The following is a 16399-nucleotide window of genomic DNA, read 5'->3' as shown; positions in this document are numbered from 1 at the left end:
CTGCCAATGAGGAGCTTCAAAGATGCGCTGAATGAGGGAGGAGATTTTACAGGAAGCTGAGGGTATTGGAAGATGATCCTCTTGGGTAATTCCCAACATGGAGAGGCAGGAGGGAGAACAGTCAAACAAAAATGTGAAAGCATGAATGACTCATCCTAAGAGTTTCAAAAAAAGAGTAACTTGGACTGTTACGTTTATGAATCCATATACCGTGCAAGAAACCTTCAGCTGAACAGATCACCAAAGCAAACTTTGTGGTAACAGTTAGACAGTCATCATTGTGTTAAATGACTCATTTAGTGTCTAATTAACATGAAAAACAGGAGATTCAAGCTGCCCGCAATGATTTTTGAGAACTGCCACGCATGTTCCCACCCTCGTCACTGTCTGGAAGAATAGGTTGGAAGGTGTGGGTCAGTCTGTATTCACCAATCGTCACAAATATCACATTTCCAACAGGGATATTAACATCTGAGACACAAAAGTTTTCGGATGGTTTGACTTTCATTGCATGAATGGATTGTTTTTCCAGCATTTTGTAGTGGATGCTGTGTAATTTAGAAATCAGACACTTTAGCCACCACTAAAATTAAAATGATGAATGCAGCACTTATTTATAGGAGAGAAAACACAAAATCCTGCAAAAAAAAAAAGAAAAAAAAACATGCTCTGCTCCTATCTCTTTGTTAATCTCATTGATGGATGAAAAAACATGCACTGAATGAGAGCATCCACAAAGACAGAACTGAGTGCTTCTTTTGTTTCACATGTTAGTGAAATTATTCAACTGCGGAGATTGATGTTTGGCGCTGATTTCACCCTCCTCCCTTCCCCTCCGGCCTGGTTTTCTAAAAACACGTTGACCTGGATCAGTGCTCAGAGTGAGAAATGAGGCAGCCGCCTGCTTCCCAGTAAATTGGCTCTCATGGCATTCGTGGGGGAGTCATCAGGCAGGGCCGCGGAGACGGACCACACGACAGAAAATAGCTCCCATCAGCCTGCTTATCACATTTAAAAAAGGACCAAGGGAGAGTTATGTGTGCTGATGTGTGTGTGTGTGTGTGTGTGTGTGTGTGTGTGTGTGTGTGTGTGTGTTTATTTCTGCCATGGGGACCCAAATCTGGGGTCGCAGTAGTAGTTAGCACTCTTGACTTCCAACAGGAAGGTCCCCAGTGAGATGGGATTGCGGCATTTCAGCGCTGAGTTTGCATGTTCTCCTTGTCTGTTCATGGGTTTTTGTCCACATACTTCAGTTTTCTCCCAAAAAAAAACATGCATTCAAAGTTGATCACCATCAATAAATTGCCTGTAAGTGAGTGTCTGTCTATGGTGTATCCTGCCATTGATGCTGCACAATACTGTCAAGAAAGAAGCTTCAAACATAAGAGTATGCATATACAATGACACAACATGCAATCACCATGAATTGGACATACTATGTACAGTACGTTAGCTAAAATCAAACAAAAACAGGATGTGACAAAATCACACATCTGCTGCTATATAGCTCTCCTATCTATCAGTGGCTGTCATTTGTTTTTCTTTTACATAAATGGGTTTTATTGTAGTAAATACTTTGAATTGGCCTGAGATGTTTCATCACATCAACATTATTACATATGTGATGGAGACATGTTGAAGGGTCAGGCTATAGGCTGAGGGTCAGGGTCACAGTAGGTCTGTGCAACATTAATGTAAGTCAATGCAATGTTGCTAAAAGGCAGGAAAACACAATGCGCGTGTGCGTGTGTGTTTGTGTGTGTGTGTGTGTGTGTGTGTGTGTGTTTGCAGGGTGGAGTGTGGCAGTCTCATCATGAAACACAGAAGCGCCTTCAACAAAATGTATGCCAGCGAAATGCTTTAATATCTCACTGCCACCTAGATCGGAGCTATTTCTACACACAGATGGCCGTGTTGGCAGGAACGACGGTCTTTCCTTCACCTAACTCAGCTTCATGTCCCGCTGCATGACTTAACACTCTCTAATTAGAGGGTTTTCTAATAGACACCGTGGCTGACATTTCTACTGTGCCTGCAGAAGGAACCTGTTGTAGCACAGGTTGTTTTTAACCTTCTGCTCAGTCATATTCATTAATTCTCACTTCTTTGTGCACAACCCACATTCGTTTCCCAAGTGTAAGTGTCACCCTGTATTTGATTGTAGAAGCGATTGTAAAGATGAATCATCAAAGTGCTGCTGTTAATGGCAAACACATCAACAACTTTTATTTCATTCAAACTTACGACATGAAGTACAATGTGTTCCTTGGGCGGTGAGTTATTCTCAGCCTGCTTATTCCCTCTTGAGCACCCACTTAGTTAATCTCCCGACCTCTGACCTCAGCCCACACAACTCCGTCCAGCATGACTGCACCCCAACAGCACGCCTACGCAATGCAACACCCACCTGTTGTCTCATGAAACTAGAAAGAAAGGAGCTTTAAAAATAAACTGCGCAGAGAGAAAGAGAGGGGGAGTGTATATTTATGTGAGAGAGAAAGACCAGAAAGACGGGTGAAATAAGGTTTCCATGGAAACTAAAGAGTTGTGTCTCTAATTGGCAATAATAGTTGAAAGAGGTCTGAAATATGAAACCTCAAACCTGGACTCACATGTCTGAGAGGAAATGGTTGACACTGCTGTAATCAAGCAAGATTTTTTCTCATATTTATCATTGTTGCTTTTAGATTTATTTAGACTGGTGGAAGTTGTTCAATCTGCCCATCGCAACCAGAATGTTTTGGCAGGAACATCAGCTTGTATTTTTGTCTATTTCTGACAGGAATGAATGGTGAAATGAAACGAGAGTAGGAGGGAATCATTTTGGCACACAGGTAGCACTCCAGATTGATTCAGTGTCCCAAACAGACACTGATCAGTGAGACCGCCAAAGGAAAATCCCTCTTGTCATAAAGCCTGTCAAAGCTCGTCACATGACACTGCTGCAAATGATTGGGTTTTTTTTTTTACGTCAAACATTCATTATCTGATAAACTGCTAATTAGTTTAATCTGTAAAATGTCAAAATATAATCAAAGCTAATTGATCCAACTTGCCATTCAGAATTGAGAGAGAAAAAAAAAGAAGTAGTTTACTAAGGCAAAAGATCATCCATCCATCTTTAAAACCACTTGATCCGATTCATGAGGCGCTGGAGACGATCCCGGCCGGCTGTGGGCAGTCCCTCTCACTGCAGAGCAAACACAGAAACAGACACTCACATTCACACCCACAGTCAATTCAGAGGCACTAATTAACCTCGAATTCCACTTTTTGGACTGCGGGAGGGAACCGGGCCCCCCAGACAAAACCCACGCATGGACAGGGAGAACGTTCAACGTTGCAACGTACAAACTACACAGAGTTTTGTCATTTTAAACGACTTAAAAAGAAATAGGAAGCAGAAGTGACAAAGCAAAACATTTTCTCTGAAAACTCACCGGGCTTACACAATGATCATTTTCTTTGTGGTGTTTATCGAGATTACTTGTTTCATGACTGTTTTTTATGACTTTAATGAAGCATTATTACTTTTCACAGACCTTAAGAAATTTTAAATCTATTTTAGATTACATCATATAATTATACACATTATCAATGTGCTTTAACAATATATCAGCAATTTAGATTTTCATTGTTATTGCCATATTTTCGGAGAAAAAAGTTAGTTATTAGTTTCTCTGACCAAATTAATATGTGGGCTAAAGCCTGGGCTTATTGTGCTTGCCTACAGCACTAATTAATAGTTATGTAATTCACTCTGCCACAGCAGTACAGCAACACTAATAAATACACAACACTGCTGAAAAGAAATGCATAACTAAACAAAGGATTCATGTTTTTTTCTTAGGTTTCATTTTACTTTTTACACCTTTTTGCAGGCACTTTTTTCAAAACTTATTTTCATTGTATATATTCTGTTTAATCCACAACTTGACCCAGGCATTCAAATGAACCACTGTCTTTTTAAGTCTTCCACTGAATGGATTCCTCTTGGTGGTGCAGTGTTCAGCTTTCTTGGCAGGTTTGGGAGTGTTGTGGCGTTTCGGTGTGCATGCAAAGAGTTTCTCAGGTACTCTGATTTAATCCCTCTCTGGACACACGCTCATTGAGTGAAGGAGTGTGTCACTGTTGTTAGTGTGTTTGATGGTCTTTCTCAGGCACTATTTTTCTGACGACAAGCAGAAGTATCTTTGCTTTTGTAAATGCAACTTGAATAATAATGAAATTAAACAAATCAGGTGTTTTAAGGCACGTGGATAACAGCTGTACTCAAAGAAAGCTTGTTTTATTGATCTCCCTTCTGTATTTTAATCGAGTTGCTCTGGAAAGCGGTCTTAGCGAAGCTAGTTCTGTCAGTAATTGTCTCTGCCTCTTGAAGTTGTTGACTCGGTCTCGTCTCAGGTTAGGTGCAGAAGTCAGAAGAACAGGCTCTGTTTCCAGTGTACACTAATATCTGAATGAATCAATATGGAACCAAATGATGGATGTCAGAGAACCAACATAACTTAAAACACATAACGCCACTGAGGCACAGTCATTGAGCAGTAGTGTTTTATTTTTGCTTCGTTCAACGTCTGTAATCGAAATGAAAGAAAAGATTCTTTCCCTTGGAAGCAAAATCTGCTCTTCCAACAGCTGTATGCCTCTGTTGTGGCTTTTTGTTGTTTTGATGTGGTTTTTGCTGTTGTCTTGTAACTTTTCCTATTGTGTTGTGGCACTTTGATGTTGTGTTGTAGCGTTGGCCCTTCTGGGCCTCTGTAGGTCTTGATTTATCACTAGACATTCATATTTACATTTGGACCCAGTGGAGCTAGTGGGGGTTTGGAGTCATTGCTCAAATGCCCACAGTGGTAACTTGTGTCTGCAGTGGAATTAAAATAAATTTATGGTTCAGTTTTTTTTGTTTTTTTTCTTTTGTTTTTTGACATTAGTAGAAAAGATCAGGTACTTTTTTAACTGGTGCATCTACATAGGCTATACTCAGCAATCAGACTTTCAGTGTTGCCACTGACAGCTATAACAGATCACTGCAATTTTCAGTATGTGCAGGAGTGTTTAATATAACTACAAAAGTCTTTACTTTTATCGTTGGAGTATTTGGAGTGGGCGACACTGAATTATTCAGATCCACATCTCTTTGCTCAGGGAAAAAACAATAGCATATATATAAATAGGAACACAATCAAAGCTCTCTCTCTCTCTCTCTCTCTCTCTCTCTCTCTCTCTCTCTCTCTCTCTCTCTCTCTCCCACGTGCACGCACACTCTCGCGCACGCGGGCGCGCACGCGGACAGCAGGGATCGGGGCAGATGAACAACCAGCAGGAGCGACTCGTTCAGCCACCATGGAGCGACGAGACGGAGCTCAGACTGGAGGCAAAAACAAGTTTGTGAGAGAGAAGCCCGGGAGCAGACTCGCGTAAATAATGTTTGACCGCTAAAGAAACACGGAGGAAAAGAAGAGAGAGGACTGCAACTACCCTAAACCTATCAACATCTCTTCTTTAAAACAAAAGAAATATTATTAGTAGTATTATAAGGATGAAACCTTTGTTAATCTTCAAGTGAATCAGCCTGCCGTCGCCCACAGGTGAGTGATGAAAGCTTCTTGTTTCAACTTTTTTTTTCTGGTGGATGTGTGGTTTGCCGCGGAGGTTATTTCCGCAAGAAGTTATTTGTTGTCGATGCGTTTTTATGGTTGATAACTCCAAAAAGTTTTGACCTCAGTCTTACCTTATATCGGAACTTAAAAATTGTGCTGTAAGAGACCTGCTGCAGCCTCCTGTCCCTGTTCAACAGTGTCAGTAATTACCTAACTACTCAGAAATCACAGTCGATGCCCCAACAAAACGCCGGTGATGCTCACGAAGTCAGCCGGAATAAATGTACTCAGTGTAAACAGAGAGAGGAAGAGATTTTAAAGGCCAAAATCATTTTCAAGGTTAGGGTAGCATACCTCCTCTTCCTCCTCCTCCTCCTCCTCCTCCTCCTCCTCCTCTTCCTCCTCCCAGCTGTCGATTCTCCCTGCAGGCTGTGGATTGATTTTCAGCACTGGACAGCTCCCGTGGCCTCAATCAAACCGACACACGTCACCGCCGCTGCTTCGTTTACAAACTGCCCCGTCATAACTTGTGGCGGCACAGTGTGGAGCATTGATCTGCGTTCAGGTCTTCCTCATGCAGGACTGCAGAGGAAGCTGATGGAAACACAGTTCACACAGAGGGGCCAAGATCAGGCTGGTGTCCCAACATCTCCCTCTGACTTGATGCAGCCTAAAAAGTTGGATTCCTTTATTTTTTTTTCTACATCTTTTTTTCAGAATTAGAGGATGAAAAACGTTCTAACCTCAAGTAAAACATGGTAGCAATTAATTCAGCCACCCTAATGTTGCTCATGCAAAACAGTGCATTAAAGCACACACTATATAGCATATAGCTACATCAACATGTAAGTTATATGCTAATGCGCTCAATAATCTTGCAAGCTTTATATGTAACTGTCACATATTCTTTCAGCTTTGCGTTGGATGATATATGGGGAATTATTGAATTCAAATGTCTGTCCTTATTCCAACACAAACTCTCCTGTTTCGAGGTAACTGTCATCTATTTTAGGGAAAGAAATGGGAAATTAAGTGTTAAAAACAAGTTTTTCTTTTTAAATTGTAACAAAATTCAAATGCAACAATTTAGTGAAAGGATGATGATATATGTGAAATACACAGCACAAAGCATGTGCATCTTGATTTTCTTTTTCCAGATATCTTTTTTCTGCACATTTACAGAAATGCAAAAAAATTGTGTTTATTGCACTGCTATAGTGCATACACTGAGGTCTTAGTTGGCCAGCCTGATTTATCAATTTACTGAAAAAAAAAAACTTCATTATTAAAACATTGAATTTTTAGGAAACAAAAGAACAAATAAATGAATAAATAAATAAATAAATCAGCTCCTGGCTTCAGTTCCGAAAAATCAAAACAGCCCAGGATGTTTGTCAGGATTATATAATCATTTTTTTGTGCTTAGTTAAGAGAGCACAAACAGACTACTGTCCATTGTTCATCTGTTGCTGTTAATTTATCCAACATTACTTCCAGTATTCTGTGTGTGGGAGGACTGAAGTTCTCCAAGTTAAAATAACTACAGTCCCGCTGAGCGCCCAAGCCCCCTATTTTTGCTTTTCTGTAGGACTAGGACGCAGCTTGGAGCGAGTGATGTCCACAGGGACATCCAGACTTTCCTTCAAGGAGAAAATATTTTATAGAGAAATGCAGAAAAAGATTGGGAAATTCAAACCCAGTCACCCTAAATTCAGAACAAATATAACTCTTTTATGCATTTCTCTGGATTCTAAAGCAAACGTTTGCACTGTACTCTGTACTGTGCACTTTTCATGGTTGCGGAATGTGTAAATCCTGTCTTCTATAAATGACATTACATGTTGTAGTAACATCCTCTGACATCATAATCTCTTCATTATAATCTGTATATTTTTTCACACTCTGTCCATCATGAAAGACCCTCGCAGCTGTAAATCCCCACACATTTATCTGTCTCTCTTCATCTTGGATGTATGTATATATGTATGTAGGTATTTTTGAATCTTTGTCTCTTTCTGTCTTTTTTTTCCTTCTTCCTGTCCGCCTTTCTTTTTTTGCCCACCATCCTGCTCTCATGTCATCAGATCTCAGATTACACAAAAGGGCTTAGGCGATTGTCGTCCACCTTTAACATTGTTGTTTGCATGGGAAGATTAACAGAAATAGTAATCTGGTATTCGGTGAGGGCTTCCTCCTATCTTACTTCCCTTTGCATGGGATTATGATGTAAAATATGCCAGTTGGGTTCCTGTGACGTAGCTCAATAAGAGCTCTGCCAGAGCCGGGCGTCCCCTGTCATGATCGCTGTAAAAATAATAACATGTCTTGCCGAACATTGTAATTACTGCCGTTCGGGTTGTTTTTGGGTTGGCTGCAGTGTGCACGGCTCCCTTGTCATGTCAGTCAGTTTTTCTGCGATTGCCTCAGATGATACACCTTCAAGCACACGCAGCAAATCATCCCCATAGAGAGAGACGGTGGGAGAGGAGAGACGTTCCTATGGAGACAGCAAATACAGTAACTATGACCAAGATTAATTACAGCAACTCCCTCACAGGACTTCTGTCAGCTGAGGTAAAAAAAAAACATCAGACAGGTGCATGTTCACAACAGTCTGCATCTGTATTGGGAATGTGGAGTTTAAAGGGTTGTAACATGTTTAGCCAGGTCTTGTTGACAGATTTACACAAAACACTTTGATAAACAAAACCTTTAAACAACTTGAAAATCCAGGTTTACCTTCAACGTGTTCACTTGGATCTTTGAGTAGAAAATATTTGAATTGTCTAAATAAAACACTTGATTGATCAGCGTCAGATGCCAATGTGATGATTGCAGCAAACTAATTAATTAAAACTCCCTGTTTATATATGTAAACATAATAATAACAAAACATCAAGTATAGTTTTCATGGTGGTCATGGGGAGGAAAGGTTAAAAACTCCCTGGGCTTTTTTCTTCTTCCATGCAAATATTTGTAATTCAGGTTTTTGACTTTGCAGTTATTGTGTTCATCTTTTGTGTGAATAAAGTGGTAAATTAAAGCATACTTACCCTTTCACTTAAGAATCCTAATATCATCAAGTCATTTACTCTAGATGCAAACTCTGAAAATCCATCAATGAATTTTTGGGAACAACAGTAAATCGTAATGTTTAGGTAAATGCAAATCTTACCTGAGGTAAAGGTAAATCTATATTTTTTTAATCAGTATAGCAAAATTTTTCGTAAACCAGTGTTGAAAAAAACTGTCTTTGACTGATCATAGATGTGCCAGCAGATCTCGTTCAAGTGCAACACAGAAAAGAGTGCCCACTTTGACAAAAGTCAAAATAAGATTATGTTTTATTGAAAAGCAACATTTGACAAATAGCGCATAAGAAAAATTACTATATATTTATCGGTTTCCATTGTGAATCCCGGTGAAGTCGGGCAGCATGTGAGCTGCCCTGCGTTGGTCTGATCCCACACTGCTGGCACTGACTCAAGACAGACCCGGCTGACCTGGCGTGTTGACTGGCATGTCTCAATAAGAAAAGGCCGTGATGTCATGGAGGAAGACGTTCTCCCAACTGTGGGGGTTATCCAGCTGACGTAATCATCTGCCCTTTCGGGATTATCCACTCGAAGATCATCCCTCATCTGGCCACTCAGCAGCCAGTCCTTAACATCTGTCCTTGGTGTAACACGAGTCTGGAAGCAACACACACAAGGGAGGCACCAGGCCGACATTACATGACAACAAATCCCATCAAAATCTGTACGTGTGCGTGTGTGTGTGTGTGTGTGTGTGTGTGTGTGTGTGTGTGTGTGTGTGTGTGTGTGTGTGCATGCGTGTTCATGAGCAAAAATGTGTGCACCAGTGTCTGTGTTTATTATTGACGCGGCAGTGTTATCGAATGAAGCCTTTTAAACTGCAGTTGTTAGAAATTTTCCCAAGACAATCCATTACTACCTGTCATTAGCACAGGGGCTGTCAGCTGATTCACGTCAGCTGGAGTTATTTCACGTACAATAAAACATAAACCACGAATGCCCTCTTGTATTGCGTGCGATTGGCCTTCCTATCGGTTATGCAACCTGCTGCTTTTTGGTCCTCCTGGTTCCCAGCGTGCTGACATAATAAGCAGAGCGAAATCACCCTCCAACCTTGTCATCAGGCCAAACAGCAGATCAATTGTTCCTCTACCAGTAGATTACCACTGATTCATCTCTTTTTTAAACCTTTGTCCCTTCCACTGCCTGTCTGGTTTTCCACTCCTGGTTGGCCTGAAGGTCCCTAAGGCTAATCACTAGCACGGACCTGATCAATAGGCTTTCATTACAAAAAAACTGTCTGGTCTGCTCCGTGCATTAGGGCAAGGCCAAACTTTTCACTGAGAGATTTTTGACTGTGATTTTTTTTTTTAGCCTGTGCACCTCTCTATGGAAGGTTATTTGGCCCGTGGTTGGTTTTAATGCTTTCATACAGAGAGAAATATATCCGTAATCATTTGATGGTTTTCAAAAAATAATGTTCTCCCGACTCTCATGGGCCACAGTGGAAATCTGACCTCATATCATTGTTCCACCTGAGGCTTATTTATGTCATTTTTTTTTATGAAATACTGGCTGTTGTTACAATAAATCAAATACTAACCATTGGAGAACTCTGGGATTCCCCAAGCAAAGGACTTTAGATTCAATCAAATAATCATACTTTATCATTTGAAGGTGCCTTTTCTATTTATGCTTCAGGTCATTGGAAAGCAGAGAGAGAACCACACATCAAAGTGGCATATTTAAAATGTCACGCTCCATAGCAATTTATTTTGTATTTTGTTCATTTGAGCACCAGAGCTGTATAAAAAATATAACAGAGATATATTTTGATATTTTTTCCAGATGTTCCTGTTTCCCTCTTAATAAAATACTGTGAAGATGGTAAACACTGCTTCCTGACGTCAGAATTAGGTTTTTTTTTTTAAAAAAAAGCAGTAATATCGCTGGTGTGAATATCTAGGATGTAGACAGCATGTTCCCCATGACACTATGTGTTTTTTGGCATTTCCACACAGAACCAAAAGGTCTTCTTTGCCTCATCCACAGAAAATGTATCATGAGATATCAGCGCTGACGACAAACTTAAGACAGACCTGAGCTCCTACTGCCATCCTGTCCAGCAACAGTACGTTAATGGTTGGAACTGCCCGCCCCAACCTACATTACTGCCCCCGCAGACACAGCCTGATGATCACTGGTGCCATGGGAGCGGTGCGAGTCAACAGGTAAGAGCAAGGACAGGCCGAATCATGTCAGTGGCTTCAGCTGCTACTTTCTACTCTGACGTCAAAAATGTTCATTTGTGTTTCACTACTAAGTCAAACAAGAGCACAATATAGGATCAGTAAGTATTTGCCAGAATATTTCCAAGTTGAAACAATGTTTGAGTTCCCAGAAAAAAAATATTACTGGCTGAATCATCAAATATGTCTTCGAATGAAACTTTTCTTCTCTGAGCAAGAGCTGCAGGATATTAGTATGCAGCTGTAGGAAACTGAGTTGACTGAAATTAGGTTGAGAACCATTTTTTTGAAAAACTATTTTTCTTTCCCTACAGAACATGAGTGTTTTGTTTTTAATGTAGCTCAGTTTTGCCAGATGAAAACTAGCCATCTTATTTGCAACCAATCGTAGGGTTGCAGGAAAGGTATATATTAATAAAGCGCTGTGTTCGTATGCTGCAGTTAGCAGGAGGGGCTACAGCCCTCTGCTTGTAATGGTGTTGCAGACATTAGTTCTGTGGCCCATTCACTGCTGCGAGTTACGACAACCATTACGAATTTTTACTTGCCCATTATTGGATTTCAGGAAGAGGTTACTTTCTAGTACCTTCAGCTGCAATCACCCCAGTTAGTACTACTTGTCTGAGCGGTTCTTGGGGAAAAAAAACTTAATTTCACAATGAAGCAGGCTGTCGTATCACAAGTTCATGTTCCAAAACTATGTTGTAATTATTTTTCTGAATGATATCTGTGGTTTTGTGTTTAAAAGGATGCACCTCCATTTCTTCTTCTTATATGCATGCAACTGCAATGCAATGCAATTACAGAAAGCTGCAGGTAATTCCCATAGTTTAGTGTCACCATGATTCCTCATCAGAACAAAAAAAAATCTCTTTTATGACTTTAGATGCCTCAGTGAGAAGATGTTGAAAAATAAAATACAAGCAGACTTGTCTCATTTTTAAGCCATGTGGATATAAAACCAAGTTAAGAATGAACTCAATGACCATCGTTGATGTGAAAGAACCATCTAATTTAACATAAGTTAGCTATTTGATAAAAAAAAAAAAAAAATCACTGTTCTTGTTTCTTAGCTTACCACAGCTGATATGTTTTTTTTTCTACTTTTTGATGTTTCTCACAGTTTTCTCTGGCTTCCTCCAGATACAGCATCGTTTCCACAGACGACGATGCCCTGAAGATCTCCAGCCTGGGGCTCCACAACGGCCACAGCCCTCTGACTCAGCAGACTCTGTCTGGGGCCATGCGAGGTGAGGAGGGCGGAGGAGGCGGAGGAGGAGGAGGAGGAGGAGGGGACTGCCCAGGAACTGATGAAGGCAGAGGCGCTTTATCTCTGAGGGTCACCAACGAGCCCATCGTCCACAACAGCTGCCGCGCTTCGCCTTCGTGCCGCCTGGGCCTGGATCTGAGCACGGGACGCCTCCGAAGCCGCTTTGTGAAGAAGAACGGCCAATGCAACGTGGTTTTTAACAACATGGAGGACAAGCCGCGGCGCTACCTGGCCGACATTTTCACCACCTGTGTGGATATACGCTGGCGCTACCTGCTGCTGATCTTCACCACCACCTTCCTGCTGTCATGGCTGCTGTTCGGCCTGATATTCTGGGGAGTGGCGCTCGCGCACGGGGACTTTGACCTTCGCGTTCCCGTGAAGGACGGGGATCCCCGGAGCGCCACGGAGGAGGGGAAAGACGAATGGCGACCGTGTATTCTCCACATCCAGGGCTTCATCGGGGCTTTCCTCTTCTCCATAGAGACCCAGACCACCATTGGATACGGTTTCCGGTGCGTCACCGAAGAGTGTCCGATCGCGGTGGTGACCGTGGTGGTGCAGTCCATCGTGGGCTGCATCATCGACTCCTTCATGATCGGCACCATCATGGCCAAGATGGTGCGGCCCAAGAAACGGGCACAGACCTTGCTGTTCTCTCACCATGCTGTCATTGCGCTGCGCGATGGCAAGCTGTGCCTCATGTGGCGCCTGGGGAACATGAGGAAGAGCCACATCGTCGAGGCTCACGTCCGTGCTCAGCTCATTAAGCCGCACATGACTGTGGAGGGCGAGTACCTCCCCTTAGAGCAGACTGACATCGACGTCGGCTACGATGACGGTTTGGACCGGCTGTTCCTGGTGTCGCCGCTGGTGGTGGTCCACGAGATCAACAAGAACAGTCCGCTGTACAACCTGAGCCGGGCCGACCTGCAGAAGGAGGACTTTGAGATTGTGGTCATCCTGGAGGGGATGGTGGAGGCCACGGCCATGACCACTCAGGCACGCAGCTCATACCTGGCCAAGGAGATCCTCTGGGGGCACCGCTTTGAGCCCGTGGTGTTCGAGAAGGGCGACCGCTACCACGTGGACTATTCCCGCTTCCATAAGACCTACGAGGTGCCCTCCACGCCCCTCTGCAGCGCCAGGGAACTGAGTCATATGAGCGGCCGCGGTGGGCAGTCCTCGTCCTCGTCCTCCAGCTGCTCCCGGTCGCCGTCGCCCTTCGCCCCCAGAGCAGCCCGACGCCTGCTGGGCTCCCACTCGCCCAGCGCCTTCTGCTACGAGAACGAGGTGGCCTTGTGCTGCGGGGACGACGAGGACGAGGGGGACGCGAAGGAGGAGGTGGCGAACGTCAACGCGAGGAGCGACCGGGAGGCAAAGATGCGAGATGACATTCATTTGGGTTTCAAGGAGACGTTTGTGGAGGAGCAGACGGTGGAGATGCTGTGCGTTCTGGACACAGAGAATCAGCTCGGCCTTGATAGACTACAGCCCAGCCTACCTTTGTACATCAGCAGAGAGTCAGGGGTCTAATCAATGGTAATGGCTGCCCGTCCATTTGTTCTCTCTCTTTGTGTGCATCCAACCAAAGTATTGAACTTGTGTAAAAATAAAAGATGGAGGACACGAATTAGACTGTACATGCACGGGGAACAGAAAGATCTTTTATGAAGATGCCATTAAAAAATGCACATGCACACACACACACACACGCACACACGCACACACACAAATTCAGCTCATCTTTCAGTCATAACATCAGCATCTTCAGGACACACAGCTCATGTACTTGATGGCAAACAGGTAATAGTCTGAAATCACGGTGTCCCTCAGTTAAAGCATAATACGAGTTTTGTTTTCCAGTTTTGTAAATATAACATAATCTTGTTTTAAGTTTAAAGGGATTTTACATCATAAACAGATAAGTCTTAAGGTATTGAAATTTATTTCATTAAAAAGAAAAAAAAAAAGCTTTTCACAAATGCTTCAAACTTCAACACACTTGTTTTCTCTGTAAAAAATAAATTATTTCTGTATGACTTGTTTTCTGACTGAGTACTGTCACTTTTAATATTCCAAAAGTAATCTAGTTTCCTCTCGGTGTGTTTCTTTTGAATCCAAAGTAACTGAGCACAAATCAGAAACCATGCAGCAGAATCCAAACACCTCGTCTAACCTGTGCAGATGAAGTACCAAGCACTTTACTCTTACATTTATCAGTGGATACCAAGCACAATTGTGTTATGTTTTGTATAAATAAAACATCCAATAAACAACAGAAAGCTACGGAGCCCCGGACATGACATGGTAAAAAAAAAAATTTAATTGTGGCCACGAATTACTAATTCGTTCCCTCGAATTAATAAATCGTGCGCACGAATTACTAATTCGTTCCCTCGAATTAATAAATCGTGCGCACGAATTACTAATTCGTTCCCTCGAATTAATAAATCGTGCGCACGAATTACTAATTCGTTCCCTCGAAATAATTAAATCGTGCGCACGAATTACTAATTCGTTCCCACGAATTAGTTATATCATTCATATACTGAACAGTTCAGTAAAGTTGGCAGCATATTGACAGATACGGACTTTCAGTCTCAATAACTCTTTAACAAAATGTCAGTAACATACAAAGGGCGCTGCATCCCATCGTTGTGAGGTGGACGATATGCTACAAGTTCGTTTTTATTAAAAATGTCTGTCTATCAAGCAGCAGAAACAATATTGATTTCAATCAGCACCCGGTAGTGCTGCGGGCTTCAGGGACCGTCTACAATTTACAAGACGCAGCAACAGTGAAGACAAATAGCTAAAAAAAAACAACAACAAAAACCCAACAACTAAAACAACAACAACAACAAAAAAAACATAATACCACCACTGGGATTTACTACAGTGTCACCATAATCGCTACAACATTCATTTGTCTCCTATCAAATTTATTGGATAAGGTATTTGTCTTCACTGTTGCAGCGTCTTGTAAATTGTAGACGGTCCCTGAAGCCCGCAGCACTACCGGGTGCTGATTGAAATCAATATTGTTTCTGCTGCTTGATAGGCAGATATTTTTAATAAAAATGAGCTTATAGCATATCGTCCACCTCACAACGATGGGATGCAGCGCCCTTTGTATGTTACTGACATTTTGTTAAAGAGTTATTGAGACTGAAAGTCCGTATCTGTCAATATGCTGCCAACTTTACTGAACTGTTCAGTATATTGTAATGACTCTTGAGTCAGTATTAGTTAAATGTGCTGTTGCACCATTTTTCCTGAGGGTGGCACTCTAGGATTAGAGAGGTGGCTGAAGCCAGCCTTTTGCTGTTGTTCATGGACTGTTGGAAAGAGTTAGTTTTTGAGAGATCGGCGTGGGTTACGGCCGTAACAGTAGCCCTGTGTTGCTGTTTGTTTTGCCTAAGTGCAATAAAAAGAGCCGTGTGGAACGACCTGGAGACGTCTGGTGCTTCGCAGATTGCAGAACGTTACAATATGAATGATATAACTAATTCGTGGGAACGAATTAGTAATTCGTGCGCACGATTTAATTATTTCGAGGGAACGAATTAGTAATTCGTGCGCACGATTTAATTATTTCGAGGGAACGAATTAGTAATTCGTGGGAACGAATTAGTAATTCGTGCGCACGATTTATTAATTCGTGGGAACGAATTAGTAATTCGTGGCCACAATTTAATTTTTTTTTTACCATGTCATGTCCGGGGCTCCGTAGAAAGCACTGTTTAAACATGAAATATTTCTGTTCTGTGTCTGTTACACTTTTACTTTACAGTTTTAAGTACTAATTTTCAGATTGTGGATGACTCATCTTGATTAATTTCCTTCCAAACAGGGGAAATTTTAGAAAATTTTCAAATTGATAAGCACTTCACAATACTAAATATAATCCATCCCATCATCCACCTGTCTGTCCTTTGCCTTCTCTCACCTTTTTCAGAGCGTGTTTGACATTATTATACAGCCTCCTAAAAGATTAAAGCAGAAAACTGAACATGATAGTCAATTAATGCATTCAGCTGTATTTATATTGCCAAAAAGATTCACTGCGATCAAGAAAAATAAAACATTTGATGATGATAGTCATAACGGAAAGTTTGCTCAGGAGGCCTTGATGAATGAGAAGAGACAGGTAATTCAGGTCTTGGTATCATTTCCACATACATACAAGCCTCAAAACTTACTGAGGGTTAAAGTTCAGATCACTATAAAGCCAGGGTC

At 41.8% G+C, this 16399-nt stretch overlaps 1 protein-coding gene across 1 annotated transcript; it reads left to right on the top strand.

Moving 5' to 3' along the window:
- Positions 1–5532: 5532 nt before the first annotated feature.
- On the top strand, positions 5533–13775 carry LOC115390600 (ATP-sensitive inward rectifier potassium channel 12-like). The gene is made up of 3 exons (XM_030094515.1): positions 5533–5591; positions 10691–10869; positions 12031–13775. Exons 2-3 carry the CDS (start codon positions 10778–10780, stop codon positions 13691–13693), a joined length of 1755 nt encoding a protein of 584 aa, XP_029950375.1. The 5' UTR covers positions 5533–5591; positions 10691–10777; the 3' UTR covers positions 13694–13775.
- The last annotated feature ends 2624 nt before the right edge of the window (positions 13776–16399 follow it).

Source organism: Salarias fasciatus, chromosome 6, assembly GCF_902148845.1.
Source record: "Salarias fasciatus chromosome 6, fSalaFa1.1, whole genome shotgun sequence".
NCBI lineage: Eukaryota > Metazoa > Chordata > Actinopteri > Blenniiformes > Blenniidae > Salarias > Salarias fasciatus.
The sequence above is the reverse complement of the archived record's forward strand: the minus strand, read 5'-3'. Positions and strand labels throughout refer to the sequence as shown.

Excerpts from the sequence above, each read along its gene's own strand:
- LOC115390600 (XM_030094515.1), top strand. The coding sequence starts at position 10,778 with ATGGTTGGAACTGCCCGCCCCAACCTACATTACTGCCCCCGCAGACAC. Across the intron at positions 10,870-12,030 it reads GGAGCGGTGCGAGTCAACAG|ATACAGCATCGTTTCCACAG; the intron begins GTAAGAGCAAGG and ends GGCTTCCTCCAG.